Genomic DNA, 27,301 nt, shown 5'->3' with positions numbered 1-27,301 from the left:
AACCAAAACACAAAAATAAAAGAAATGCAAAGAAAACCAGAAACGCCCCCTCCCCGTCAGTACAAAAGCAGGTTTTTTTTTTTTTTTGGGGGGTGGGGGGGGATTTTGGTGGTTTTTTTCAGGGTTGCTCCCATTTTAAAGCAGAATTTTAGGAAAAAAAAGATTATAATACAAAGATTCTTTCGTTCATTCCGGTGTAAAAATGACCCCCCCCCCCCAACCCCACTCTCACCCCCCCCGCCCCCGGCGGCTTTTTAAAGCGAAAATATAAAGAATCGCTGTTGGTTTTCTTCCCGGGAATTGGGTTGGAAATGCGGAGATTTAAGGATTTATCCCCCCCTCTCCCCCATTTCGATCCGGGGGGGGGACGGTTTGGGGGAAAAAAAGCACGAAATGAAGGAAAACGTTGTTACGGCCGAGGGTGGTGGGGGGGGTGTTGCCATTTTTTTCAACCGCGGGGTGGGAAACGCGGAATTCCAGCAGAAAGTGGGATTTATATACACCTGAAGCGAGCCTCAACGGAATTAAAAAGGCCAAAAACAACCCCGGAAAAAAAAAAGGGAAAATCAATCAAATTCCCACCGCGAATAAATCAGGGATCGGTTTTCTCTTTTCGATGGGTTTTGGATGGGTGGGGTTTTTTTTTTGGAGGGGGGGGACGACGTATTATTGGCAAAAAGGGGAAGCCGTGGGATCGAAGCCCTTAAAGACGTCTTTAAGGGAAGCGGCGTCTTGCTGGTCGCTGTCTTGCGCCGGGCTATTCCCGGCGAAAGGGCTTCCCGTTCCCGATTTCCCGCTGGGTTTCACCAGGCCGTAAACCGGGGGGACTGGAAGGTTGTGGACCCCGGGTTGGGGGGCGGCTTCTTGGGCCGGGGGGGCGGCTTTGGGCCGCGGACGGTTGTAACTGTTGTACCTGTCCGTAGCCGATTCGGTTTTTTCCGAATCGGGTTGTTCCAAAGCCGAGCGGCGAACGAAAAGGGGTTCCTTGGGTTTTCCGCTGGTTTTACCGGATTCGGAAGGTTTTAGGGAAGAGCCGGCGGCTTCGGGAGGGGATTTGCCCCCCGAATTGGGAGTCCTGGGGTCGTACAAGCTGATGGCGCTGAGCACGCTGCTCTGCCCGCCGCCTTTGCTCAGCCGCGGGTCGTAGGGAGCGATGGCGGGGGCGGCATCGACGGATTCACCGGATTCGCGGGTTTTGGAAGCTCCCGTTTCCGGGTTTTTTTGCAATCTGGGATCGGCGGGGGTTTTCCGCTTGCGAGGGTCGCTGGGTTTGTCACCGGGGCTGGCGGTGGGGCCGCCGGCGGCGTTCACAGTCTTTAATATCCTGGAAAGAAGCTCGAAATCGGGAAGGCCAGCACCCGGCGAGGAAGCGGGATCCCCGGCGGCGCTTCCCCCTCTTTGCCGGGGGTCGGCGAGAGCCGCTTGGGGCCTGTTGAGACGTGGATCCAGGGGCGGAATGGTTTGAAGGGCGGCCGGAACGGGAATAAACTCTTGTTTTGGGATGGGGAGAGGAATTAGATCTTCCGGGCTCCACAGGATCATGCGGGAGAAGTTGGGTTTGTGGAGGACGACGTCTTTTTTGATGTGGCTGAACTGCTGGAGTTGGGAGCGAGGATCCCGCAGGGAATGGCCCGGGAGAGCATCCAAGGGGATGTTGAGGGGTTTATCCCGTAAAGCTCTTTCTCCTTCCTCTTCCTCGGGGAGTAAGGGGGGTTTGGGAACGCCGCCGACGCCGCTGGAATGAGGAATATCCGCTTTGGGGAGGGCGGAGGGAACGTGTCGTGCCAACCTGGGGTCGGTGGGGCCCGAATCGGCCGAGAGGGAAAGGTCGGAATTTCGGGAAAGTCGAGGATCCCGTAAACGCGGATCAGCGGGTCGTCCGCTGCTGCTTCCGGCTTGGGATTTTTGAAGGCGGGGGTCGGAGACGCCGGGGGGGGGCCCCATTTCGCCGTGGGTGGGTTGGGGGTGAGGGCGGCCCGAGCTTTGTTGCCGTAAGGTTTTCAATATGGAGGTGACACTGCTTCCACCCTCGTCTTCGTCGCTGGAATACCAGTTCCCGGTGTCGCCTGGCAGGGAGGAGAGAAAAAAGGCGACAAAAAGCCGTTAAAAGCCGCGACGCCGAGGAGAAGGTCCCCAAAACGCATCACCTCAATTCCACGCCACTCAAATTCCCAATTATCCCTCAGCCTCGGCCTCCCCGTCTCATTTTCGCCCCGCAAATGACCGGAGCATCCCTCCCTTCCTCTTCCTCCCACCCCCGGCAGACTCCAGTTTGCCCAGAATTAAACCAGTATCCCTGTCTCCTTCACATTCTTCCCAGTTTTTCAGCTCTTTTGATGCCGGGGGCTCTCTTCAAAGCACTCGGCACCCCTCGTTCCCTACAGAATTCCTCCCCGACACCCCCATTTCTCCCCTAGTTTTCGGAGCTCCCGCCTCCGGGTGGGGTGAAACGGAAGGAAATTGGAGTTTTGAAGGAAAACCGGCGCGTTTTGCCACTTGCCTTCCTCGTTTTCGCGTTCCTGCTTGTTGCTCTCGGCTAATCTCCGGGCTCTCTCCTCTTCCTCTTGCTGTTTCTGCTGGATTCTCAAATAAAGCGCTCTTTGTGCCGAGGGCATGAAATCGGGGATGCTGCCGGGCGGTTTGGTTAAGCCGGAGGGGCCTCCTTCGCACAAAGCGTCGGGATCCAAGGACGGATCGGGGAACATGTGCTCTCCCGCAGGCCCTTCCATATCCTCGTAACCACCGTAGTCTTCTACGAGGGAAAAAATAAACACGTTTTAAAAGAAAATCTTCATTTTTTTACCCCCCTTCTCGGCCTGTTGTGCCTGGGAACAACCTCTCTCCAAGCCGGAGTGTCCGGCAAAGCACCCAAAGGTGATCCCGGCAGATCCTCAGGACATACCTGGGTCTCCCATCATGCCGTGATCCATCTCCAGACCTTCTTGGTGTGGGTAAAAATTATCGTAGAAACCTTGCGGCCCCGGGCCGGGCGGCATCATGCCGGAATGAGGGGAATCATCAGGTCCGTAGGGCATCATGGGGGGGCCGGGACCCATGGGGGGGCCGGGATTCATTCCCGGACCCATCGGCATGTCGGGATGCATGTCCGGATGCATATCGGGGTGCATGTCGGGGTGCATGTCTGGGTGCATGTCGGGATGTATGTCCGGGTGCATGTCGGGATGCATGTCGGGGTGCATGGGGCCGGGCATCGGTCCTGGGGGGCCTCCGGGCCCGGGGAACCTGGGCGGGGGCGGCCCTGGGTGCCTGAAAGAGAAAATAAGAAAGGAAAAAATGGCTTGAATGCACATTTTCCACTGCTGGAGGACACGCTGCTGGAGGGATGGACACGATTCTGGAGGGATGGACAAACTTCCGGAGGGAGGCACCCAGCGTCCGACCCCGCGTCGCACCCAAAAACGCCTTTTTACGCCCATCGTTAGCGGCGGCAGCGGCGCCGGGGCAGAGCTCCTCCTTGCGAGACGGCACCCACCTGACGCCCAGTTTCTCCGCCAGCTGCCCCGTGGGCCGGACGACGATCTCGAACAAGGAGGGGATTTTCTTGTACATGTCCTGCTGTTGCTGCAACTGCTGCGGGGACAGCGGCTCGTGCATCGGCGGCGGCATTTGCGGCCCCGGGGGTGGAAGAGGCGGCGGCGGAGGAGGAGGCGGCCCCCCCGGGATGGGTCTCCCGTTGGGAGAGGTGGGAGCCGGAGGACCGGGAGGACGAGGGGGAGTGGGGAGCAAACCCACCCCAGGGGGTGGTTTGGGGAGAGGGTTGATGCCTTGTTTTTTAAGCTCTTCGACTTCTTTCTCATCCTCGGCGCCCGCTTCCGCGTCATCCGCCAGCATCTGAGAAGATAAAGGAGGCAAAGTTGATCCAAGCGGCGCAAAAGCCTTTCCGCCCGCGGGATTTGACTTCCAGGGCAGTAAAACGGGGAGGGGGAAGCGGTGGTAAGGCTTCGCTTTACCTTGTCCAGAAGCTCCCGCGTCTCCTCCGTGAGCGGATCGTGAGAAAACATGCAGTCATCCCCATTGATGCAGTTGCCCGTGGTGTGGAAGAGCTTGCACGGGAAATCCCGTGGCATTTATTAAGGAGAATAAACCCAAGAGGGAGTTGTTCCAACAGCCGGAGAGGTTACAAGACACTTTTCACTTCCAAATGTGGTGGATTTGTGCTGGCACGACACCGATATTAAACTACCGTCGCCAGAAATGCCACATTTTACCTTTCTGCCATGTTTTTCTGTAGGCGCAACAGCCCCGAACCTCCTTTCTTTAAGAGGAAAAGTGAGGATAAGAAGGAACAGGGAGCGCTGCCTGTCAGAAAGCGCCTTTTCCCCTCCCCCCCCCCGACCCCGCCACACGCAGAGAAACGAGACCGATTTAAGGCCGTCTTAAGGAAAAAGCGGAAAACCCAAAGGATATCGTGCATGTACGGGCAGTTTTCAGCCCTGGCGCAGTAGCCGGTGATGTAGAACTTGCAGAGCTCTCGTTTCTTTGGTAGTTCAATGTCGTGACTGAAATTGCAGTGGTCGCCCTGTCGCGGAGACGAGACGACAGCGCGTTAAGCGGCAGAAGCGCCGCCGTGTTTGCCAGCACCAAAGAGGGATGGGGAGACGCGGCTGCTTCCCAAAACACCCTTTGTAGGCACCAATCCCTCCCCCAAAATGGGTTTAAAACCTGGACTTTACGCTTCGGTGCCGGTTCCGCGTGTGTATGAAGAGATTTTATATAAATATTCTTGAATTGTTCCCTTACCCAGGTACATCGGCCTTCCACGAAGTATTTGCAGATCACTTTCCCTTTCTTATCCGACTGCTGGTGGGGTTTGTCATGGTCGTTCCGCCGGTAATTCCCACCGCCTCCTCCATCCTATGGGAAGCACGTGGCGTTAAGTTGACAAAGAATTTGAAAATACAAAGCGAGAGAAATTAAAACTTCCCGGGCAGCCACCCGGGAGAGGGGAAACCACCGGGATTTGGGATGAAAAAGGGAGGAAAAGCGAGCGGCAGGCTGCTGAGCAAGGCTTGAGGAACCTGTCAGAGGAGCAGAACCCAAAACATGCAATTTTTGTGGATTCTGGGGAAGCTCCGTTTGGTTTTTTCGCTCCTGCCAAGGTTTTCTTCAAAGCCTGAGAGGATTTAAGAGGGGGAGGGGGGACAAAGGGGGCACCCGGCGCTGTATCGAGCTGTCAGAAAACAAAGAGCTGCTCACTCCCATGTCCTCGTCGTAGTAATCGTCGTCGTCGTTCATTCCGCCCCCTTTCCCCATTCCGCTTCTGTTGCCACCTCTGCCTCGTCCTCTGCCCATGCCTTTATTTCCTCTTCCTCTGGGGCCGCGACCGCGTCCTCGATTTAAACCTGGAATAAAAACATCCCCCCCGCTGCCTCGTTTGGAAGTTCTTCCGTAAAAGGGGCGAGAGAACGGGAACGCGGGGAGCTCGTTATCCCCCTCACCCCGGCCCCGATTCTCCTTGCTCCGGCGGTACTGGTTCAGCTCCTTCGAGTAGTCGTCGTACTCGTCCTCGCCAAGGGGCTCCTCGTTATCACAGTACTGCAAACGAGAGCCCTGCCGTTAATGAGCGGGGAGGAAGTGCAGCCTCCGACAGGGTGAAAACGGAGCTTCTCTCGCCTCCCCGGGCAGCGGGTGGGAGACTCGGCACTTACTTCCATCTCTTCCTCATACATTTCCTCCTCTTCCTCGGGGTGGTCGCCCCTGCCTCGCCCGCGGTTCCCTCGGCCCATGCCTCGGCCTCCTCTCATCCCTCCTCTTCCTCCTCGGCCTCGGTACCCTCTGCCTCGGCCGCGGCCACCTGGTGAAGGAAGGGGACGGGCTCAGCTTTCTGCCGCGTTTCACCTCTCGGGTGCGTTAAAAACAGCACAAAAATAATCCCGGCAAGGAAAAAGAAATAATAACCTTCTGCTATGGGATCAGCAGCACCTTAAAAACTTGTTTCTAAGTGAATCAGGTTCTAATAGTCTAAAAAAATGGATTTTTAAGAAGGCAAATGATAGTATTTTTAAAAAAAAACCACCCAATGCTGTGTGGCCACGTCACGGCTGTGGTATGTCAGACTGGTAACGTCCATCTGCGTACTCCAGATGCGATACCCAGACTCATCTTATTGATGAAATTCATTTCCCTCTCAAATATAGCTTTTATTTTATCCATTTTCGACCCCTTACCTGCTTTTACAACAACCTTTGCTAGCGAGAACAACGCTTACTTAAAACGTTGAACTATCCACAGGGATCTGAACTTTCCCCTCGGAGCAGAGAAGAGGAAAAAAGCACTTTTCCCCCATCACAAACCAACACCTCCACGGAGCTTCCTGCAACGCGCCGGGCCTTATTTGGCCACAGATCAGCTAAACGAGCTGCAGGTAACGAGATACGGGGAAAAAAACCTGGAATATTTAGTACCTCGCCCCCGGTGGGAGCCTTCCTTGGCTCTCCGGTATTGATTCAGCTCTTTGGCAAAGTCGTCGTAATCTTCCTTGCCCATATCTTCGTCTTCCTCCCCCTCGTACTGGCCGTACTCCTCGTTCTCGTAGTCCTCGTACATGCCGTAATTCTTGCTTTCCATTTTGGAGTAGCTCTTCTTCGGCATGGGAGCGCCGTGAGAGGAGGGATACTGCTGGTGGGACTTTGGAAAAGGCAGAGAGGAAGAAAAGGATGGCATCAAGCTTAGCATCACGATTTAATTTTGAAACAAAATCATTCAAAATCCCCAAGCGGGTGAAAAATAAATGGGCTCAAGGCCCGACGCCAAAGCGCGCGGCCTGTAGACGGAGCCACCTGCGCCGGCAGCAGCTCTGAACTTACGGAAGAGTAGGGAGGGCTGTATTCCCGGTATTTTCGGTGTCCTTTTTCCCCAGGACTGAAGTCCGAATCCTCGCTGTAATCAGAGAAGTCATCGCTGGAAGAAGCGTGGCGCTGGCAAGGCAAGGAAAACAGCCGGTGTCATTTTATTACAGGCCAGCTCCGACTCGGACACAACCCAACTCAGTCGCCCTTTGTCTTTTGGGGTGGTTTTTTGGAAAGAAATTCAATTTTTGCTTAACAAAATTATCAGTGAATTGCAAAGTGGGGAGCCCGTTAGCAGCTTATTTAACTGGTCTCTAATGAAGACAAAGAAAATACATCTTCCGTGCTGTAGAAACTCCTGGAATTTAGGTAACAAACATCCTCGATTTGGCAAATCCACAGCCTGCAATCCCCTTTGAGGTCCGAATGCTCACACAAAGGAATTCCCTAAATAAAAACCCTGTTTTCTTCCCATTCTGCCTCTTCAAACGGACAAAAGCATCGGAGCATTTCCATCCCGGCCGCAGACCTCGGTGCCCCGCTGCTGCGTGGGGTCCTCAGAGGAGGAAGACGTTAAGGAGCTGAACCCCAAAAACCCCTGCCAGTGCTCCCACCTTGCAATTATCCTGAGGGGAAGAGCCTCAGACTCCCCGGAATAATGTTAGAGGAGGAATTAATTCCCTGGAGACACCCGATGGCAAAGCAAGCAGCGCCTGGCTCACCTTGTGTTTGGATTTCCTTTTCTTCTTGGATCTCCTCTTCTCTTTCTCTCTCTCTTTCCGACGCTTGCGCTTCATCCGTCGATGGGTTTTCTCCTCATCGGAATCGCTGTGATGCTTCTCCCCTTTCTCCTTCCGACCTCTTTCGCGTGATTCCGAGGGATCCTGCGCCTCCTCCCCTCCGTCGTCCTCCAGCTCCCCTTCTTCCAGTTCTCCATCCTCCCTGTAAAAAGCGGACGGGCGCGTTTAATTCCCCTTATTCATAAAAAAAAAAGGAAAATAAAACTTTCTCACTCTGCTCACCAGCCAGGCACTTGGCTCCCAAAGTGCTGAATAATTCCTAGTTATCGGGGTTTTAAAAATCTGACCGCAAATATTGATTTGACAGAATCATCTCCGCTCAGCCCGGAGTTAAAACACGGCGAAGAAACGTCTCGCAAACAAAGCGAAGCCACAACGTTACGGCACTCGACTTTCGCATGAAATTACAGCAAATTAACTCCCAATAACGGAAATGAGTGATTTAATAAAGCGCTTGGCCCACTCCAGGAACCGAAACTGGTGTTTTAATAAAACAATCTGTCCTCTAGAAGACGACAATAAGCAGATATCACTTTGGTTTGCCCAATCTAGAGACGCGTGCCCAGTTATTCCCGCTTTCTCCTGCTACCGTTCCCCCACGACTGTCGTTAGTGGAGGCGATAAAACAAATCCAAACTTCCTCCAGCAGCTTCCCCAAGCCCTGCTCCATTAAACCCAATCAGAAATCCCTCACATCCGGGTTAGGAGAAACCTCTTCCAGCCTCATAACGCGTTAGAGGTGGAACACGGCACGACTTTAACCGGCTCCTTCGCCTTTTCCCTCTCTCCCCAAACAGGTCGTCGCTGCAGGATTTAAAACACGAGCGGGGTCTTTTCACTTAAATTATAATTAAAACCATAAACGATGGCTTGTTTATGTACGTCACTGGCATTCAGAAACAATTTAGGAGCGTGTAGGACGTGGATCTTTGACCTGCATCCCTCCAATTGGGGTATTTTTTAGGCTATTTGGCTTTTTTTGGCTACAGTAAATCCCACCATAATGGGAAGGGCCGCTCTCAGCAAGCTCTGGAAGCTGAAAAGGGGTTTAGGAACAGCAAAAATTGTGCTGCGTGAACGAGTCGGCCTGTCCCGTTAAAAAAAAAAAAAAAAAAAAAAAAATTATTTCCCCAAACACGTACAAAAAACATCCGCGAGAGCAAAGGGGGCACCCGGTTCGACTCCGACGCGAAGTTCCCTCTTGTTTTCACTCACGTTTGCACCATCTTAATAACAGCCCCGCTCTAAAATCAAATATTCCTCATGAAGCTCATAATCCCAACGCGTAATTCCTCGCCGTACGCACAAGTTTTAAAGGCCAATATCAGCGGAAATTAGTTTTTGCAGCGAAAAGGTGGCACCTTTTTGGGTGTTTGTGTCCGGCAAGATCAGGCCGGGAACAAGAAAAACTCAAAGCCAAGTAGAAAAACGGAAATAAAACAAGGTTACGGAAAGGAATGGAAACACCTGTGTATTTAAATATTGAACGAAAAGTCCTGTCGAAAGCCCTGAAGGGACAGATTCACCAAGAAATGGTTTTCAAACTCAAAACGACCCAGCGAAACACCGAGCTTGGCACAGGGGTAGGAAACCATGAGCCGAAACCAATTTATCGCTCAAAAGAAATGCAATAAACGTCCTCACGTTGGGTTTGTTTTTTTTTTTTTTTGGCAAAAAAACCAGCTATTCCCTCCGGTATATTCCTTCGGAATCAGCCTCATTTACCCTTTTCTCAGGAGTCCTCACTGGCTGGGGACGGCGACCGCTCCCCAACGCCTTCCAAGAGGGACAAAACACCTTAATTACAATTTTAATTACCCTCTCCAGGTGCTTTTACCCTTGCCCGGAGTTGCTCTGGTGCAATATCAAGCTTTAGAGGAGACCGTAGGCCCCCCCGAACAACAATCGCGTCTCGGAATTCACAGCGGTTACAGAAACGAAGACCAAAAAAAGCTCCCAAGAACAAATTTTGTGGCCGCCGCAACGGTTATCTGAAAAATAACCAAGAGCTGGGACGACGCCGAACTGTCAAAACGATCGCTGAGCTGCTTAGCAGATGAATATTAATTATTTAATCAACACGCATGCCTCATAAAGGAGGGAGGTCTGAAAAATCGTGTTTATACAGATGCTCAGATACCAAACGACATCTAAAGATGGGCAATATCATCTCTTCTGATGGGTTTTAACTCCGGTTTTGCCCAACTTGTGTCGGTTTGGGCCAGAAATGATACAGCGACCTCTCGGAGAGGCTGGGAAAAGTTTTCGGCAAGTATTATCCAAGCGACGAATTCGCCCGATGGTTTTAAAGGCAAAAAATCGGGAATAATTTGGAATACGGCAAGCGGGAAGGATGTCTGAAAGCAACCGAGCGATACCCAAGGCGGGTCGGAAACAAAATTTAAGCGATTAAAGTGAATTTGTGGGTTTTTTTTTTGGGGGGGGAACGGGCTCACCGTGGAGAGTCGCTGCGGGGAGGCGGCGAAGAAGCCATGGCTGTTAAGCGATTATCGGTATCGCAGCAAACACCGAGCTGGGGGAAGGGGGGGAAATTCTTCCCTGAATCCCTGGGTTTTCCTATCGCTCCGTCCCGCCTGAGCTAGAGGGGACGGCGGCCGGCGCAGCGCGGTTCCGAGCGGCGTGTGAGACAGCGCCACGGCAACGACGGAACCCGGGACGATGACAACGCCTGGAAAACAGGAAAAAAAAAAAAAAAAAGCCCTTTCCATCATTATCCCGCCATCCCCAGAGCTTCGCCGGGGGGCAAAAATCACAGGAATGACCCTAGCGGGAGAAAATTCAGGGTTTTTTTAGCCACCGGGGAGCGGCGGCAGAATTAAAATATTACCTTAAAATAAATAATGTCACTTTGTGCAGCCAAAGCTTTGTTAAAATTGGAAACGAGCGCTAACGAAGTGACAAATGAGCGGCCTAAAGGGTGGACTTATAGTAATTTATAGCCAATATACCCTCCTAACCCTATTAAAGATATTACTTCTCCTTCCTCGTTACACCTGGAAGAAACCCCAGCGAAAATAAACCTCTCAGCTCCCATCCTTGGAAAAACACAATTTTTTTTTTACTACTTTTAAGAAAAGAAAGAGCTTTGTGCGCTTGATATACGTTGGACTAACTTCCAGACAATCCCCCTATAAAAAAAAAAAGACTATTTAATAGGAAAAAACCTTTTTGACGGCGGGTTTTTTTTTTTTTACACAAGGGGTGCAGCTGAGCGTGAAATCGCTGGTTTTGCCGGAGCCGCTCCGCGGCCGCCGGGTTCGTGTACGAAGGTAGAATCGGGTTTAACTTTGAGGAACGCACAAAAAAAAAAATTAAATTAGAAATACAAGGAAAGGGGTGAAAACGCCTTTTTTTGGGTTGTTTTTCAGAGCGATGCAGCGGGGAGGGTTTGAAAATCAATCCGCGAACGCTCTGCAAGTCCCGATCTGCAGATCTGCGCGATTTAAACTCCCAAAAAGCAAATGTTCGCGTCTAATTTTCCTGGATTTTAAGCAATTTTAAACTTGACGGGGATCTGAGTTGGGCACAAACGGGGGATCTTGAGGATAAACACCTCCTGCCTCAAGCTGAGCAACCAAGAGAGGTTCAAGTTGATTTTTAACGATCTGATATATTTGACGGTGTGTTCTATGGCGGGGGGGGAATGATCAGACGGCGAATTAAAAAAGTAAACTCAATAAAACCAAGTAAAAACCCTAAATTCACCATAAACCGACTGCTAAGCTTGAGGGGCAGTGGGGGTTTTTTTTGGCAAAGGCGGAAAATCCCGGCTAAAAGCGACTTTTCACCACCAATTTCAGAGCAGGGTTTAAAACCAGGGCCCTTCCCATGTAGAAAAAGGCCCTGCTTTTAAGCAGAATTTAGGTCTTTTTAGGCCAAACGTGTAGTTTTTCCTCACTTTCTGCATTTCAAGGTTTTTCTAGTGAAAATATGCCTTGCAGAGTGACCTCTAAAGAGTATTAACCGCACTTTTTTAAGGCTTCAGCGGAAGTTTAAAGATCCGACCCCAGCATCACACCTGCACTGGTGCAAATGAATTCCGCCAAATCTCCCGTTCTTTTCCCCAAAACGTGGATTCTTCCAGAATAATCCCAAAGGAACGAGGCTCTCCGCTGGGGCGGCCGCCTCCTATTTTATTCCGAGTGGAAACGGCGGGGAAATACATCAATCAAGGAATAAAAGAAGCGGCGCTTTGAAGGCAGCGGGGGCCGCACCGCCTCATTCAAACTGCGCGGACCGGGGCAGGAGTCATTAAAATTTATCAGCTTTTTCCTATTTTCTGTATAGTTGGGGTTCGGGTGTTAGGTTTTTTTTTTAATTATGGTAACAAATATGTTGTACTAATTTAAAAAGGGCTTGGAGAGAGATCTCTTCAGCCTGGCTGTAATCAGGGCAAATCCTCCTCCTGACACCCCCAAAATTCACGTTTTTAAGCGCTATTTCTACTAAGGGAAACTTCCGGGCGCTATTTGGGCCAAATTCAAGATTTTTTGAGGACTCGGCTGCTAATTCCGAACCTTCTCCTCTGTTCCCAGGTTCCTGTTATCCGTATCCTTCAGTGAAATCCTAACGTCCTCGCTGCCGCAGCACGGCTGATGCCACAGCAACGGGATACGGCCTGGAAATAATAACGATACAAAAAAGAGAAACACCAGGGTTTGGGATTTGCTTTGGCCTTTCCTTTAACCCGGGACAACAAAGCCTCGCTCGACCCAAGGAGCTTCAGCAGAACAATTACGCCCTTAGGAAAAAAAAAACCCAAAACAACCAACCATCCCTGTAAAAAAAAAAAAAAATTCTGATTTTTCCAGGGAGCTGCTCACGGTACCGACGTTAAAGGGGTGTTTGCACCACTAAAAAGGTAATTTCTTGCAAATCGTGAGCGCTAAAAGGAGGTTGAGCCCGATTAAAAATGGGTCAAGGGGAGCAAGGCATGAGGAAAAGCCCCAGACGAGCAGTTTTGAGTCTTACTGCTAATATTTTACTCTTTCTCTAAAAAAAAAAAATCCCACTCGCTTGATGGAACCAGCCAACAACTCCTGAAACTTGGCTTTACAACCCCCGAGAGCTCCTGACATTTCAAACAATTCCTGGTTCTTCCCTCCCTCAAAAGGGGGGAAAATTCACCCAAAGTTTTCCAGCGGCCTCTTTTCTTTCTTTTCCACATCTTCCCTTTCCAATTCCTCTTGATAACGGATATAAAAAAAACGCCCTTAGTAGCCATCAAAAAAACCAGTTTGGATTTTTCCGGATCAAGACGGGGAAGTATAAAGCTCAACACATTACATACGTTTAGTAAAATAGCCCAACAAAGTTATTAATTGAATATATTAGCTGGGGGGGAAATGGATGCTCTGAGGTCCTGCTCTCCCTGAACCAACACCATTCCAGCCAGACCAGTAACATTTTCAAGCCCTGATGGTGGATCGCTGATGGAAAAGGGGGAAAAAAAATAATATCCCGGTTTTACGATGGTGTGGCAAATTTAAGCCACAGAAGGCGCAGGGACCGTAAAGGTCCTGTCACAGACATTTAAAAACAGCGACAAAAAGGCATAAAAGACATCACTGGATCCCGTTGTATGTGAAAAGCCCTTTCCGGAATGCAATTAAATCTCTAACGAAAAGCCCTCTAATTGTCTAGAACAAGTGCTTGCGTTATTTTACAGTTTAAGCAGATGTATACACCTTTTTCTTTTTTTTTTTTGAGGGAAGAAAGACAAGAGGGGAAACAAACCACGATTTCACACAACTGTTATCGGCGTGCTTAGAGGAAACACTGGGGTTTTGGGTTGTTTTTTTTTTTTCCACCTGAGAACAATGTAAACTGGGTGAAAAGGGGCAAAAAGTGTGCGGTTTTGGCCTCCAGGAAAAAAAAACAACAAACAAACCAAAAAAACTAAGACAAGAAATTAAATTAATTGGCCAGAGAAAGGGGTGGGGGGAAATACCCAACACTGTGCGTGGTGTTCTGACTTCGGACTTGGATGGTGTGAAGTAGCGTGAGGAACAAGCTCGAGCTTTTTCGTTAAGGCACCTGACGGACAAAGGAAAAGAAAGGGGAGAAGCGAGGCCGCTAACGAGCTTTGTTACAAACTGGGTGCTTGCACTGTACTTTTAATTTCGCTAGTTATCCGACACGAGGCTGTACATGGGGATGGGGGGGGGGGGGGGGAAATGTGTGATGACGTTTGGGAAACGGTGCTTTCTTTGCCACCTTTTTTTTTTTTTTTTTTCTCTTTTTGACACACTTTGGAGTGGTTTAACCAAACTTTTTTAACTTTTTTTTTTTTTTTTTTTCCTGCTTTACAGGCAGACCCACACCCAGGGGCAGCCGCTTTCCACTCAACGCAATGGAATGAGGATGGAGGTTGCAGACAAAGCAAATGGATCCGCATCCTACGCCTAGACAGGCAGAGTGTTTCACCTCGGTGCTACTTCACCTGGGAACGTCACAACAGACATATCTGGAAGTAAACTGTGTGCTTTTGTGACTTTTTTCTTTTTTTTTTTTTTCTTTTTAACCATTCACAGCGGCGGGGGCATTACAAAAGGGGAGAATTCTGCTTGGTTTGTACACACACGGTATCGAATCACTGCTTACGCCAAACGTAACCCCCCGCAGACGATCTCGGGACTTATTTGGTGGCAGGGAAGGGGGCTGGGGGGGGTGGGGGGGGGAAGGCAGGAAAAAGGTTTAATTTAATTATTCAATAAAAGAGCTTACTTACCAACCCAACCCTGCATCACACGGAAAACAAACCTCCTCAGAGACAAAGGCTAATGCGGAAAAGCAGCTCCCTGCGCTGCTCACCTGCCCTCCAGGGGAAGGCAGCAAACCTCCCTCTTTTTGCTCTTTTTTTTTTTTTTTTCCTTTTCCCCCAAATATACATGCTTAAGCTGCTTATTTTTACTGGTACTTTCTGGCTATATGGTTTCCACTAACAAAAAAAAAAAAAAGTGCTACTAAAGGAAACGGCTAAAGTTATGGGTTTTTTTTTTTTGGGGGGGGGAGGAGGTGCTTTACATACATCTCAGGAAAGAGAAGTTCCTGGGGGAGATTATATATATTTTTGAAACTTCTTAATACCTGGGAGCCCTTCTCTATCAAGGAGCGGGGGGTGATGGAGGCTCTCGCACCCCAACACCCCCCCACCCTGCACCCCTAACTCTCCCTACCTTCTTGCCCCCCCCCCCGTTTGCAGCCAAGGAATTATTTTTTAAGAAGCAGCAGGAAGACAAAAGGGGACCTTAATGAGGCCAGCACTGCCCAGGAGAAAGAACGTCATTAAAGACCTCATTAAGGACCCCCCTCAAAAAAAAAAAAAAAAAAAAAACCCAAACAGCTAGGAAATACCCCCCCAAAGCAGCTAGGAGCCCCCCAAGAGCTAGAAACCCCCCAAAAGCACTAGGACCCCCCCCAAAAGAACCAGGAGCCCCCACCGCTCTCCCTGGCCTCCTCCAGACCCTCTTTCCTATCAGAATTCCCCCCCCAAAACCCTCCCCAAGCAGCTAAAAGCCCCCTTAGGAAACTAGGAGCCCCCTCACCCCTCTCCCTGGCCTCCTCTAGACCCTCTTCCCCTCTCATAACACCCCCTCAAGAAACTAGGAGCCCCCCCTAAAGAACTAGTAGCCCCCTCGAGAAGCTAGGAGCCCCCTCACCCCTCTCCCTAGCCTCCTCCAGACCCTCTTTCCTCTCAGAATTCCCCCCCCCCCCCCGAAAAAAAAAAAGCTAGGAGCCCCCTCACCCCTCTCCCTGGCCTCTTCTAACCTTCTTTCCTCTCATAATACCCCCCGCAAAGAACTAGGAGTCCCCCCCCCCCCCCCCGGCCTCCTCCAGACCCTTTTTCCTCTCAGAATTCCTCCCCCAAATCCCCCTTTTTTCCTGGTACCCTAGGCCCTGCGCTGCCCTCAAGGCCCGGCCCTACGCAGGCCGCGGCCCCCTCCTCCTCCTCCTCCCTCGGCCTCCTGCTCTACCCAGGGACCCCCCACCCCCCCCCCCAAATCTCCCCCGCTGTCCCTGCCTCTCTCCCCGCTTCCTCCTTCCTCCTCCTCACAGACGCCCCCCCACCTCCTCAGGGCCCCGCTTCCACCCCCCCACCCCCGCCCCGCCAAAGCCAGGCCTACCCCCCCTGCCCGCCTCAGGCCTGCCTCCCCCCCGGCCCCCCCCGCCACCACCGGTCGCCCCGCGTCCCCCCCCGTCCCCCTCCCCGTTCCCCCCCCCACCCCCCTCCCCAAACCTGGTCCGGCGAGCCGGACAGACACAGACAGACAGACAGAGAGGCTCTCGGGAGAGGCGGTTACTGGACCTTTCGTCCGGGCCGTGGTGGTGTTGGAGCGGCGGCGGCGGCCGGGGGAGGCTGCAGCTGCCGCTGTCGTGGTGGTGGCAGGACGGAGAAGGGGGGGTGGAGTGCGGGCTGGGGGGGGAAGCGGCGGCGGCGGGGGGGACACTCGGGCTCTCCACGGCCATGGGGCAAAGGGCGGGTGAGGGGGGACGAACAGGGAGGGGAGGGGGGTGGCACAGTCACTGTACAGCGCGGGGGTCGGCTCCGGCACGGCCCGGCCCGGCCCGGCTTTATCCGCCCGCCCGCCTCCGCGCTCCACGGGCAGGCACACAAAATGGCGCCCGCCGGCACGCAGCCGCGCCGAGACAGCGCCCCGCACGGCGCCGGAGACGCCCGAACGGCGACGGAAATGCCCGAGCGGTGTCGGAAATACACGAACGATGGCGGAAACACCCGAGCGATGGCGGAAACACCCGAGCGCCCCCCCTATTCCCAACCGGAGATTGCCGAAGGTGACCGGCAGATGGCGGGAAGGCCCGAAAAGTGCCGAGGGGCTGAGGCGAGGACGAGTCCACTTTGGGGGGGGGGAGGGGGGGGAAGCTGTGCCACTGAGAGGTCCCCACGCCGGGCCACGCAGCCTCACGCCCCCGTGAGGGGACGAAGCGGTGGGAGAAGCCACTCGAGGTGGTTCTCCCGTGGAGCAGCGGCCGTGGGACGGCGGGAGCGCTCGGTGCTGTGCGATGGATCCCCCCACGCCCCGGCGGTGGAAGTGGAGCGGTACCGGGCGCCGCGCTCGCGCGGGCCGCCAGGGGGCGCCGCGCCGGCCCTGAGGCGGCGGCGGCGGGATGGTGGAGAAGGAGGAGGGTGGCCCCGGCGGCATCAGCGAGGAGGAGGCGGCACAGTATGACCGGCAGATCCGGCTGTGGGGGCTTGAGGCCCAGAAACGGTCAGTGGGCGCTGGGACTTGTGGGGGAAGACGGAGGGGAGCCCTGGCGGTCCGGGGGTGGGGGCCCTGAGGCCTCTGAGGGACCCTGAAGGAGCTTGTGGGGGGCCTGGAGGGGTCCTGCAATATGAGGGGGGCTTTGGAGGAGTTTGTGGGGGGCCCTGTGAGGGCCTGGAGGGGCCCTGCAATATAAGGGGGGCCTTGGAGTGGCTTATGGGGGCCTTGGAGGAGCTTTGGGGTGGGGCCTATAGGGGCTTGGAGTGGCTTATGAGGACCTTTGAGGAGCTTGTGGAGGGCCCTATAGGGGCTTATGGGGGTCCCACAGCCTGTGAGGGACGCTGTAGGAGCTTCGGGGGCGGTGGGGGGGGGGGCTATAGGGGCCTGGAGGGGCTCCGCAATGTGAGAGCAGCCTTGTAGGGGCTTATGGGGGTGTATAGGAGATTGTGGAGGGTCCTATGGGGCCTGGGGAGGGGGCTGCGATGTGAAGAGAGCTTGGTGTTGGGGGACTATAGCAACCTAGAGAGCTTGTTGGAGGTCTATAGAGGCCGGGGGGGGCTTGTGGGGGGGTCTGGAGGCGCCCTGTAACGTGAGGGAGCCCTATAGAAGCTTGGGGGTTAGGGAGCTGGAGGGGTCCTGCAGTGGGGGGCCTTGGAGTGGCTTATGGGGGCCCTATGGCCTGTGGGAGGCCCTGGAGTGGCCTTGTAATGGCGGGGGGGGGAATGACCCTACAGGAACTTGTGGGGGCCTACGGGGACCCTATAGCGTGTGGGAGGGCCCTATAGTGGCTTCTATGATGACTTAACCACTGCGGGGGGGGCCCTCAGGAGCTTTGTAGGGGCTTCAGAGGGTGGTCAGCGGTGGGTACATAAATATATAGGGTCTACAGGGGCTTGTGGGGGTCTGTGGGGTCTCTGCCTGATCCCATGCACGACTCAGGCTTAGCCAAACTCCTCCTAGTGCTCATTTGGGTGAAATTTGTGCGAAAAATAAAAAAGATAAACAGCTTCTGATTCGTTCCCAGCTGGAATCACAAAGCATCCGCTCCCCTCCACCGGTGCCTGCGTCTTTCCCTGCTACAAACCCTCTATTTTCTCTAGAAGGAGGGGTTTTTTTTCAGTTATCAAGTTATTTTTTTGTGGCCCTTTTCTGCAGCCCCTCCAGACTTCTCCTCGTTTCCGATTTCTTGGGTGTTTCCCTGGGAACAGTGGTGGGGTTTGTTCAGGAGAAGGTGGAACAACCCCAAAAGATAGAAATCCTAGCAATCACAGGGTTGGAAGGGCTCTCTGGAGATCATTCCGTCCAACCCCCCTGCCAGAGCAGTGTCACCCAGAGCAGGTGGCACAGGGACGCGTCCAGGCGGGTTCGGGATGTCTCCGGAGACTCCCCCACCTCTCTGGGCAGCCTGTGCCAGGGCTCTGCCACCCTCAAAGGTAAAGAAGTTCCTCCTCGTGTTTAGGTGGAGCTTCCCGTGGTCAAGTTTGTGCCCGTTACCCCTTGTCCTGTCCCCGGGCACCACTGAGAAGAGCCTGGCCCCATCCTCCTGACATCCCCCCTTTCAGTATTTATAAGCGTCGATAAGGTCCCCCCTCAGCCGTCTTTTTTCCAGCCTGAAGAGACCCAAATCCCTCGGCCTTTCTCCATCAGGGAGGTGTTGCAGTCCCCTCAGCATCTTGGTAGCCCTTTGCTGTCCCCTCTCCAGCCGTTCCCTGTCCCTCTTGACCCGGGGAGCCCAGAACTGGACCCAGCGCTCCAGGTGCGGCCTCCCCAGGGCATCGCAGAGGGGGAGGATGACCTCCCTCCACCCGCTGGCAATAGGAAGATGAACATAATGCTGTTGCTGAACGCGGATAAAAACGAGTGTGAAAATAGGCCAAAAAAGCAGGGATCGCTCTGTTTAACAGACAAAATTATCGCTCGGTCCTGGGTAAACTTGATTTTATCGGAAAACCCATACAGACAAGGCGAGAGGAAAAAAAAAAATCTAAATGATAAAAGGGGAGGAAAACGCATCAGTCAGTTATTCGGAAAACTTAAAACTTGCCTGCATGGTTTTGTGCTCTAATGAATGTACACAAAAATGTATTAATTTCCCGTTTATCTGCATCCCAGTGCAGCTCCAGCCTTTAGCCTTTTTTTTTTTGGGGGGGGGAGGCTATTAGGAACCCTGAAATGTGTATTACAGCGAACGTCCGCTGCCTTTGCTAAAAACCAACACAACACTTGGCTGTTATTCCCACTTCCAAAGCTGCAAACGCTCTTTTTTTTTTTTGCGGGGGATTTTCCCAAATTCCCCATTTCTGACAGCTTCCCTCTTTCTCTCTTGGCTTCCAAGTTGCGTTAAACCTGCTTTTGCCCTGGCAGGGATGCGGAGGAGTGCGGATTTCTTCTCCAGTCGTATTTATCCGCCGTGTTTTCTGTCTGAGCTCCGATTTGCCGTCGCTCCATGCGAGCCTTTAACTTTCCCTGAGTGTTTTTTCCGCAGGTTACGAGCTTCCCGGGTGCTGCTGGTGGGGATGAAGGGATTGGGAGCCGAAGTGGCGAAGAATCTCATCTTGGCAGGAGTCAAAGGCTTGACCATGTTGGACCATCAGCAGGTGAGGAGCTCGGCGGGAGCCCGCGGGATGGCGGGAGCCCTCACTCGCTCCTTTTCTGGGGAGAAATATTCCCGTTTGGGGTGGAATTATTCCCTTTTGGGGCGTGTAAGGGTTTGCAAGGCTGTGTTCCTTCACCCCCCTCAAGCTGGGGGCCGAACTGCCGCCTCCCCTGTCCCTCACTGGGTGTCCTCGGGTGCTGCGCCCTGCTCTGAGAAGCCACCTTATTTTTGGGGACGCTTGTTAGGCTTTTGCGGAGCCCTCTCCCTTCTGTCTCCCTCGGGACGGCCGCTTCCCGTCTTTATCTGGGGCCGGCAGGCGCGTGCGAAGCAAATGTGTGGGGGCTCAAAGCTCCTACCGCGAGTTTCGGGGGCCCCCAGAAAGACTCCGCTGGCGGGTTTGAATTCCCGCTGGCGGGTTTGAATTCCCTGTCTGCAGCTTTGTGCCCCGCGGAAAACGCCTTTCTCCGGCAGACGCGGCCTTTAGGTTACGGCGTGGCGGCTCCTCGGGCGCAAGAGGGAGCTGCGAGCTCGGGAGCGGGGAGAAGCGAGCGCCAAGGTGGTGGTGGTGGGGGAATTGAAAATATTCAATTCAGCGCAAAATAACCAGGGATTTGGGATTTTTTTTTTAGTCCTCCTCGCCATGAGTTTTCCTGCAAGGATGGCACGGCTTCCCTTTTCCCCGTTAATTCTCCCTGCGTGGGGTGGGGGGTGTTCCCTTCATGGCGAGACTCATTTTTCCCCGCTTTTTCTCCCCGTTTGAGGTTTCCCGAGAGGATACGCGAGCTCAGTTCCTCATCCCGGGGGGTTCCTTGGGCCGGAACCGAGCGGAAGCCTCCCTGGAGCGGGCGCAGAACCTCAACCCCATGGTGGACGTCAAAGCCGACCCCGAGAATGTGGAAAACAAACCCGAGGAGTTTTTCACCCAATTTGATGCAGTACGTGTGTGTGTGGGGGGAAGTCCCTTTAGGCAGCGCCCCTGATTTTTTGGGGAGGGGGGTGGGATGAGGCTGGGAGTTGTAAGAATTTGTTTCTTGATTCATCCGGGTGGTGAAAAATCCAACGGCGACTCCAAGAAGCGAGAGCAAGAGGAGGAAAAAAAAAACCCCAAATGTCCGTCCGGGGTCTTGTAGCTCCCACAAATCAGCGGCGGGAGGCGTCGAGGGGAACGTAAAAAACTGATTCGGATAAACTTTGCTCCGCTCCTGGCCTCTGAGCTTTAAAAATAAATATATTTAGCTTCGATTTTCACCCGAATTAGCCGGAAACGGGCCATCCTATCCCCCAAACTGAATTATTCCCGAAGCGGAGGCTGTTGGAATCCACCCGTGCGAATGGGAGGGGAAAAATCCCTAATGACCCCAGAGCGCTGGGACCCGAAACGGGGAGGATTTTTCCCCCAAAATTATCCCCCCCCCCCAAAAAAAAGAAAAAAAGGGAAAAATGTTGGAATTTCTGCCCTCAGGTGTGTTTAACCTGCTGCTCCCGCGACGTGATGGTGAAAATCAACCAGATTTGCCACAAAAACAGCGTCAAATTCTTCACCGGCGACGTTTTTGGCTACCACGGTTATATGTTTGCCGACCTCGGGGAGCACGAATTTGTGGAGTGAGTCCGGGGAGGGGGCGGGGGGGGGGAAGCGGGATAAGGGGGGAAAACCAGGAAAGGTTGAAATCTTAAATAAAATGGGGGGGGGGGGAAAAACCCGTTGGGGTTTTCTCAAAGTTCAAATTGTTGGTGTTTTTTTTTGGTTTTTTTTGTTTTTTTCTTTCCTAGAGAGAAAACCAAAGTGGCCAAAGTCACCCCGGGCGTGGAAGATGGGCCCGGACACTAAAAAAGCCAAACTGGATTCTCCGGAGACCACCATGGTGAAAAAAGTAAGCTGGGGGTGGGGGGGAAATCCCGGAAAGCCCCAAAATTGCTGAGACTTGGGTTATTTGGGCGGCTCCGTTGCATCCGGGGCTGGTGGGGTGGGGGGCGGGGGGGGGTGTATGTGTGTGGAATTTTTGGCAGCTCCCGGCCGGATCCTTCACCCCAGACCCAAAACCACCGCGGGGATTTGGGTTATTTGGGCGGCTCCGTTGCATCCCCGGGGGGAATTTTTGGCCGGATCTTTCACCCCCCGCGGCGCTTTAAGGGTTTGGTTTTTTGACTTTCCTCTCTGCCCATACTGGTTTGATACTGGTTTGATACTGGTTTTAGTGGGGGAAGGGGAGTTAAAGCAATTCTTAGAGCTTTTTAAGTGGCAGCCGGGCCATAAACCTGCATTTTGGGTGCTGCAACTGAGAGCCGAGCTCCCTTTCCAGCGGGATTCCCAATTTTTTTGCCGGAGCGGGGGCCAAAACCTGCTTCAAAAAAAGAACTTTCTGACATGAAAATGCCTCTGGCCGGGTCATTCTTTACCTCTCCCAGCTGGAAATTTAACGGAGGAGGGGAAATCCCCTGGGATTTTACCCGGCTGTGAGGGGAACGTGAGCCGAGCCGGCGGATTAACGCCCTTTTTGTGCCCCCTTTTTGCCCCCCCGCCTCCCCTCGGAAGGGCTGGGAATATTCCCCGGATTCCAATGGAACCAGCTGTCGCCTAATTCCCATTTGGATCCGGGCGAATTCCGAATTCCACCGGATCCTGCATGCCGACCGAGGGATGGGGCTCCCCCCTGTATCCCCCCCTCCTTTAACACCTCCAAAAATTGGGATTTTTTCCCAAAATTCCGGAATTTTATGCTGGGGGGGTTATTAGCACGCTTAATATTTTAATTAAATAGGGATATACGTTTGCAGAGTGGGGCCGAGGGGATGAATGGCTTCCCAGGAAATTTATGGATTCCCGGGAAAAGGGGTGGGGGGAAACATTCCGCCTGGAATTTTGGGGGGTCTTTTTCATATTTTCTCCCCCCACCCCCCCCGGCCCCGGCAGCGGGTGGTTTTTTGCCAGCTGAAGGAAGCCCTGGAGAAAGCGGCTCCGAAACGCATCGCTCCCGATTATTTCCTCCTCCAAGGTAAAATCCCTGCCGGCAGTGGGAAATCTGGGAATTCTGATGGGATGAAGGTTTGATCTGGGATTATTTCTCCCCCCGCCTCCCCCCAGTTCTGTTGAAATTCCGGACAGATAATGGTCGGGATCCATCCCCCCAAAATTACTCCCAAGACTCCCAGTTGCTCCTCCAGATCCGCCGGGATGTTTTGGAAGCGCTGGGGGAAGAGTCGGCGCCGACCTCTTGCCGGATGAATTCGTCAGGTAGGGTCACTCATTAGCTAATTACCCCTTCCTAATTACCGCTCCTAATTAACCTTCTCCGAGATGACCCGCTCCGACCTGTCCTTGCTTTTCCCTCTGGGTGGGATTAACGGCTCCACGGAGGCCGTTCGCTGCCCCCAAGGTCTCCGGGGATTGATTCCGGGCCGGATTCCAGCTCACCGAGATCCCCAGGGATCCCCACAGGGACCTTGACCCTCCCCCTCGTCATGTCCCCCGCGGGTGATGCCGGTGTCACCCCCCCCGGGGAGGGGTGGGGGGGAGGTGTCCCTTTGGCCCCCGGCGTGTCCCCACACGCTGCCCACCCGGAACGACGGGAATGTCCCCACCAGTTTTGGGGAGGGGGGGGGTGGTATTTTTAGCAGGGTGGCACCAAGCCCGCGGTGGCCTGTCCCTGTCACTGCCCCCTCCTTGGCCGGGGGGGGTTGGGTATTTTTTGGGGGGGAAAATGGTGATTTTGGGGAATGAAATGGCGCTTCTTTTCAGCTATTGCTTCTCGGAAATGGCTCCCGTCTGCGCCGTGGTGGGGGGCGTCCTGGGCCAGGAGGTCGTCAAGGTAACGGCTGTTTAATTTTTTGGGGGGGGGTTGGGGGGGGGAATCGCCATATTGGGGAGAACCCTAATTATCACTAATTAAATTTTTCCTTGCCCTCTTCCCCCCCCCCCCATCCCGGCCCTTTCCCAAGGCCCTGTCCCAGCGGGACCCCCCCCCACAACAACTTCTTCTTCTTCGACGGCATCAAGGGCAACGGCGTCGTGGAGTGTCTGGGCCCCAGCTGAGGGGGGCCACCAATTTGGGGGGTTGGGGGTGCGATTCCCCTCCCCCCCCCCCAGCGGTTATGGGTTAAATGTGGGGGTGTGGCCCCCCCTTCCCTTCCCCCCCCCCCCCCCGTAGTTCTTGATGGTGGGGTTTTTTTTGGGGTTAATAAAGTCTCGTTTCTAAAAAGTGGTTTATTTTGGGGGGCGGGAGCTGAGCTGCCAGTGGGGGGGGGGTGGGAGGGAGGGAATTTTATGCACCCCCAAACCTTGCACCCCCAAACCCCACAGATGCCCAACCCCCCCCATCTCCATCCCTGGACCCCCAAACCCCACGGAGTCTCCATCCCTAGACCCCCAAGCCCCATGGATCCCCATCTCTGCACCCTCAAACCCCATGGATCTCCATCCATGGCCCCCCGAAGCCCCACAGATCTCCATCCCTGGACCCCCAAGCCCCACGGACCTCCATCCCTGGACCCCCAAATCCCACGGATCTCCATCCCTGGACCCCCAAATCCCACGGCTCTCCATCTCTGCACCCCCCAAACCCCACGGATCTCCATCCATGGCCCCCCAAGCCGCACCGATCCCAATCCCTGCACTCCCAAACCCCACGGATCTCCATCCCTGGACCCCCAAACCCTATGTACCCCCAAAATCCAAGGATCTCCATCTCTGCACCCCCAAACCCGACAGATCTCCATTCCTGTATCCCCAAGCCCCATGGATCTCCATTGCTGCACCCCCAAACCCCATGGACCCTCCAAACCCCCCTGATCTCCATCCCTGGATCTCCAAGCCCCACAGGTCCTCCATCCATGGACCTCCAAACTCCAAGGATCTCCATTCCTGCGCCCCCAAACCCTATGGACCCCCAAGCCCCACGGATCTCCATCCATGGACCCCCAAGCCCCATGGATCGCCATCCATGGACCTCCAAAACCCAAGGATCTCCATCCCTGCACCCCCAAGCCCCACGGATCTCCATCCATGGACCTCCAAACCCCAGAGTCCCATCCCTGCACCCCCAAACCTCATGGACCCCCAAACCTCATGGACTCCCACCCCTGCAGCCCCAAAAACCTCATGGACACCTCCCCCCGCCAAACCCCATGGATCCCTGTCCCATGGACCCCCCCAACCCCATGGATCCACATCCTGTGGACCCCCCCAGCCCCCGCAAACCCCATGGACCCCCAGTGCCATGAACCCCCCCAAACCCCACGGATCCACACCCCATGGACCCCCCCCCCCCAAACCCTGTGGACCCCCCAAACCCCGTGGACCCCAAACCCCATGGACCAACCCCATGGCCCCCTAAATGCCATAGATCCCCAAGCCCCATAGACACCCCCCACCCCCAACCCCATGGACCCCCACCCCGGCCCCCCCCAAACCTACAGACCCCCCCCCCAAGCCCTACGGGCCCCCCCCCCCCCCAAACCCCACAGAGCACCCTCCCCCCCAGCACCACACGCCCTTTTCCTTAAATTCTTTTTATTGAAAAGAAACGTACAAAAAAATGGAAATGATCATGTACAGCCCCCCCCATATACACCCCCCCTATATACACCCCCCTATATACAGCGCCCCTTATATACACCCCCCCGCCCCCTATATACACCCCCCTATATATAATGTACAGCCCCCCCCTATATACAGCTCCAACGTACAGTATATACACACCGCTGTGCCCCCCCCCCGCACCCCCCCCCCCCCCCCCCCCCCCCCACGGCACGGGGAGGGGGGGCTGCGACCGCAGCAGCACCACATGGCAGGGGGGTGGGGGTGTGTTCCCCCGTGTCCGCCCCCCCCCTTTTTCTTCCCCACGCCCCTCCTCCCCCCAGTTAAACCCCAATAAATTAAATAAATATAATTGGGGGGGGGGGGGCGGGGGCGCTAGTTGCCTTCCCTCCCCTGCAGGTTGTAGACGGCTCCCAGCAACTGCGAGACCAGGCGGTAGAGGTGACCCCAAAACACACCGCCGACGCCTCCCCGCTGCTGCCGAAAGGTCTTAATTAGTGTTAATTAATCCTTAATTGGGGGGGGTGTGTGTGTTTAATTTTTTAGGGGTGTCCCCCCCCCCCCCCCCCGCCACACGCACACCCCTCGGCGCCGCCGCTGGCTCCCAGCCTTCCAGCTATTTATAGGCTGTGAGTCAGCGGCCGGCTCGCACGCGTGCGGGCAAACGAGCCGCCAGCTTGGGGAGGCCGGGGGGGGGGGGGCTTTTGGGCCAATTTTGGGGTGCCCCCCCTCATTTTTGGGGTGCCGCCCCCCCCAATTTAGGGAGTGAGCTCCCCCAGAGAAGCGCCGCTCCCTTGCGGCGACGGGGGATAACGCAGGGGATGGGGGGGAGTGGTGGTGGGGGATTTTGGGGGTGCCCCCCCCAAAGTGACCCGGGGGGAGCATCCTCCTTAATTTTGGGGGCTCCCCCCCCATTTTGGGATGTGTGTCGTCCTCCCCCCCCCAAAAAATAACACTCCCCCCCCCCCGGGGATACGCAAGGAGTAACAGCGCTAATGGGTTGATAACCCCGGGAATGGGTGGGATTTTGGGGTGCCCCCCCCGAAATTGTCCACGGGGGCCCTCCCTCAATTTGGGGGGTGCCCCCCCTCAATTTGGGGGTGCCCCCCCCGAAATAACACCCATTACCCCCAGGAACGTACAGGGCATAACACTGCTAATGGGTAGATAAGCACAGGAATGGGTGGGATTTCAGGGTGCCCCCCCTCAAATTGTCCACGGGGGGCCCCCCCCTCAATTTGAGGGTGCTCTCCCCAAAACTTGGGGGTGCCCCCCCCCCCGGCATGAAGTTACACCCAGGGAGCAAGAAGCCCAGGGAATAACGCTGCTAATGGGTGGGTAACCCCAGGAATGGGTGGGATTTTGGAGTGTCCCCCCCCCAGATTTTGGGTTGTTGTCGTGTGTGTCCCCCCCCATTTTTGGGGTGCCCCCCCCTCACCTGCTGCTCGTAGGTCTGCTGGAAGGCGTCGCCCAGGCGGCGCAGGCGGGCGCCCAGCTCCCGCTCGGGGCCGGGGGGGGTCCCCGGGGAGGTGGCCGTTGGGGACAGCCCCCCCCCGGCTTCCCCCCCCGCTTTGTGGGGGGCCCTCGTGGGGGGGCCCGTTCTCCATGGGGTGAAACTCGCCTGGAGAAGGAAGGGGGGGGTGGGGGTGAGGTCAGTGCTGCACCCCGTGTAGCCGCCACCCCACCCCCCAAAAAAAACCACCAGTGGGGGGGGGGGCGCTACCCTGACTCTGGTTCTGTGGGGAGTTGGGGAGCACCTCCCGCCCCCCCCCCCCGGAATGGGGACCCCCTTCACGGGTATAAGGACCCCCTCAGGGGTTTAAGGACGCCCCCTTCAGTATAGGGAGCCCCCCCCCACAGGCCATGAGGGCACGTGGATCCCCCCACGGCCATGAGGACCCCCCCCCACGGGCAGGAGACCCACCCCCCCAGGTGTGTTGACCCCCCCCATGGCCATAACGACCCCCCCATGGGTGTGTGCCCCCCCCCCAAGGCCATGAGGCCCCCCCCAAGTGTTCACGGCCCCCCCCCCCCCCCCCCGGCCTTAATGCCCCCCCTCCACGGGTGTGTGCCCCCTCCCCCGGGTGTGTTGACCTCCCCCATGGCCATAACGACCCCCCCACGGGTGCGTGCCCCCCCCCAAGTCCTCACCGTGGGTGGCGGGGGGTGGTCCTGGCGTCCCGCAGCGACAGAGGCCGATGGCGCGGGTGGGGTGCGGCGGGGGGGGCAGGCCGGGACACCCCCCCCCGGGACAGGCGCAGCTCAGGCGGGGGTGGCGGCGTGGGGGGGCCAGGGGGACCCGCAGGCCCAGCGGC

At 55.0% G+C, this 27,301-nt stretch overlaps 2 protein-coding genes and 1 long non-coding RNA gene across 8 annotated transcripts; 1 reads left to right on the top strand and 2 right to left on the bottom strand.

Annotated features, from left to right (window-relative positions):
• Nucleotides 1–237: 237 nt before the first annotated feature.
• On the bottom strand, nt 238–16,282 carry ZC3H4 (zinc finger CCCH-type containing 4). 6 transcript variants are annotated; one of them, XM_054187747.1, is made up of 15 exons: nt 15,939–16,045; nt 10,066–10,298; nt 7,532–7,751; nt 6,828–6,938; nt 6,426–6,648; nt 5,670–5,815; nt 5,460–5,571; nt 5,218–5,363; nt 4,762–4,875; nt 4,429–4,540; nt 3,972–4,081; nt 3,494–3,852; nt 2,903–3,267; nt 2,501–2,752; nt 238–2,066 (listed from the first exon to the last, which is right to left on the bottom strand). In XM_054187747.1, exons 2-15 carry the CDS (start codon nt 10,101–10,103, stop codon nt 667–669), a joined length of 3,708 nt encoding a protein of 1,235 aa, XP_054043722.1. In that variant the 5' UTR covers nt 10,104–10,298; nt 15,939–16,045; the 3' UTR covers nt 238–666. The 6 variants fall into 6 exon arrangements, with proteins under 6 accessions (XP_054043722.1, XP_054043724.1, XP_054043723.1 ...); XM_054187749.1 differs by lacking the exon at nt 15,939–16,045 and adding an exon at nt 14,361–14,748; XM_054187748.1 differs by lacking the exon at nt 15,939–16,045 and adding an exon at nt 13,581–14,282.
• Nucleotides 16,283–16,701: 419 nt separating this feature from the next.
• Nucleotides 16,702–23,578, top strand: SAE1 (SUMO1 activating enzyme subunit 1). Its single transcript, XM_054187751.1, is given in 12 exon segments — nt 16,702–16,860; nt 19,340–19,451; nt 20,212–20,385; nt 20,913–21,055; nt 21,224–21,266; nt 21,268–21,324; nt 22,365–22,446; nt 22,536–22,648; nt 22,651–22,685; nt 23,190–23,259; nt 23,390–23,407; nt 23,409–23,578. Coding segments are annotated over 12 exon segments (1,023 nt in total). The 5' UTR covers nt 16,702–16,759; the 3' UTR covers nt 23,484–23,578.
• Nucleotides 23,579–25,325: 1,747 nt separating this feature from the next.
• LOC128903853 (uncharacterized) lies at nt 25,326–27,292 on the bottom strand. Its single transcript, XR_008464283.1, has 3 exons — nt 27,138–27,292; nt 26,425–26,607; nt 25,326–25,460 (listed from the first exon to the last, which is right to left on the bottom strand). It is a non-coding gene; the product is annotated as an uncharacterized LOC128903853 (long non-coding RNA).
• Nucleotides 27,293–27,301: the final 9 nt, after the last annotated feature.

The sequence above is a fragment of the Rissa tridactyla genome, unplaced genomic scaffold (assembly GCF_028500815.1).
Source record: "Rissa tridactyla isolate bRisTri1 unplaced genomic scaffold, bRisTri1.patW.cur.20221130 scaffold_707, whole genome shotgun sequence".
Lineage (NCBI taxonomy): Eukaryota > Metazoa > Chordata > Aves > Charadriiformes > Laridae > Rissa > Rissa tridactyla.
Note: the sequence above shows the minus strand (reverse complement) of the source record. Positions and strands in the feature narration are given on the sequence as shown.

Excerpts from the sequence above, each read along its gene's own strand:
- ZC3H4 (XM_054187745.1), bottom strand. The coding sequence starts at position 16,099 with ATGGCCGTGGAGAGCCCGAGTGTCCCCCCCGCCGCCGCCGCTTCCCCC. Across the intron at positions 6,939-7,531 it reads AAAGGAAATCCAAACACAAG|CGCCACGCTTCTTCCAGCGA; the intron begins GTGAGCCAGGCG and ends TTGCCTTGCCAG. Across the intron at positions 4,082-4,428 it reads AAACTGCCCGTACATGCACG|GGGATTTCCCGTGCAAGCTC; the intron begins ATATCCTTTGGG and ends AATAAATGCCAC.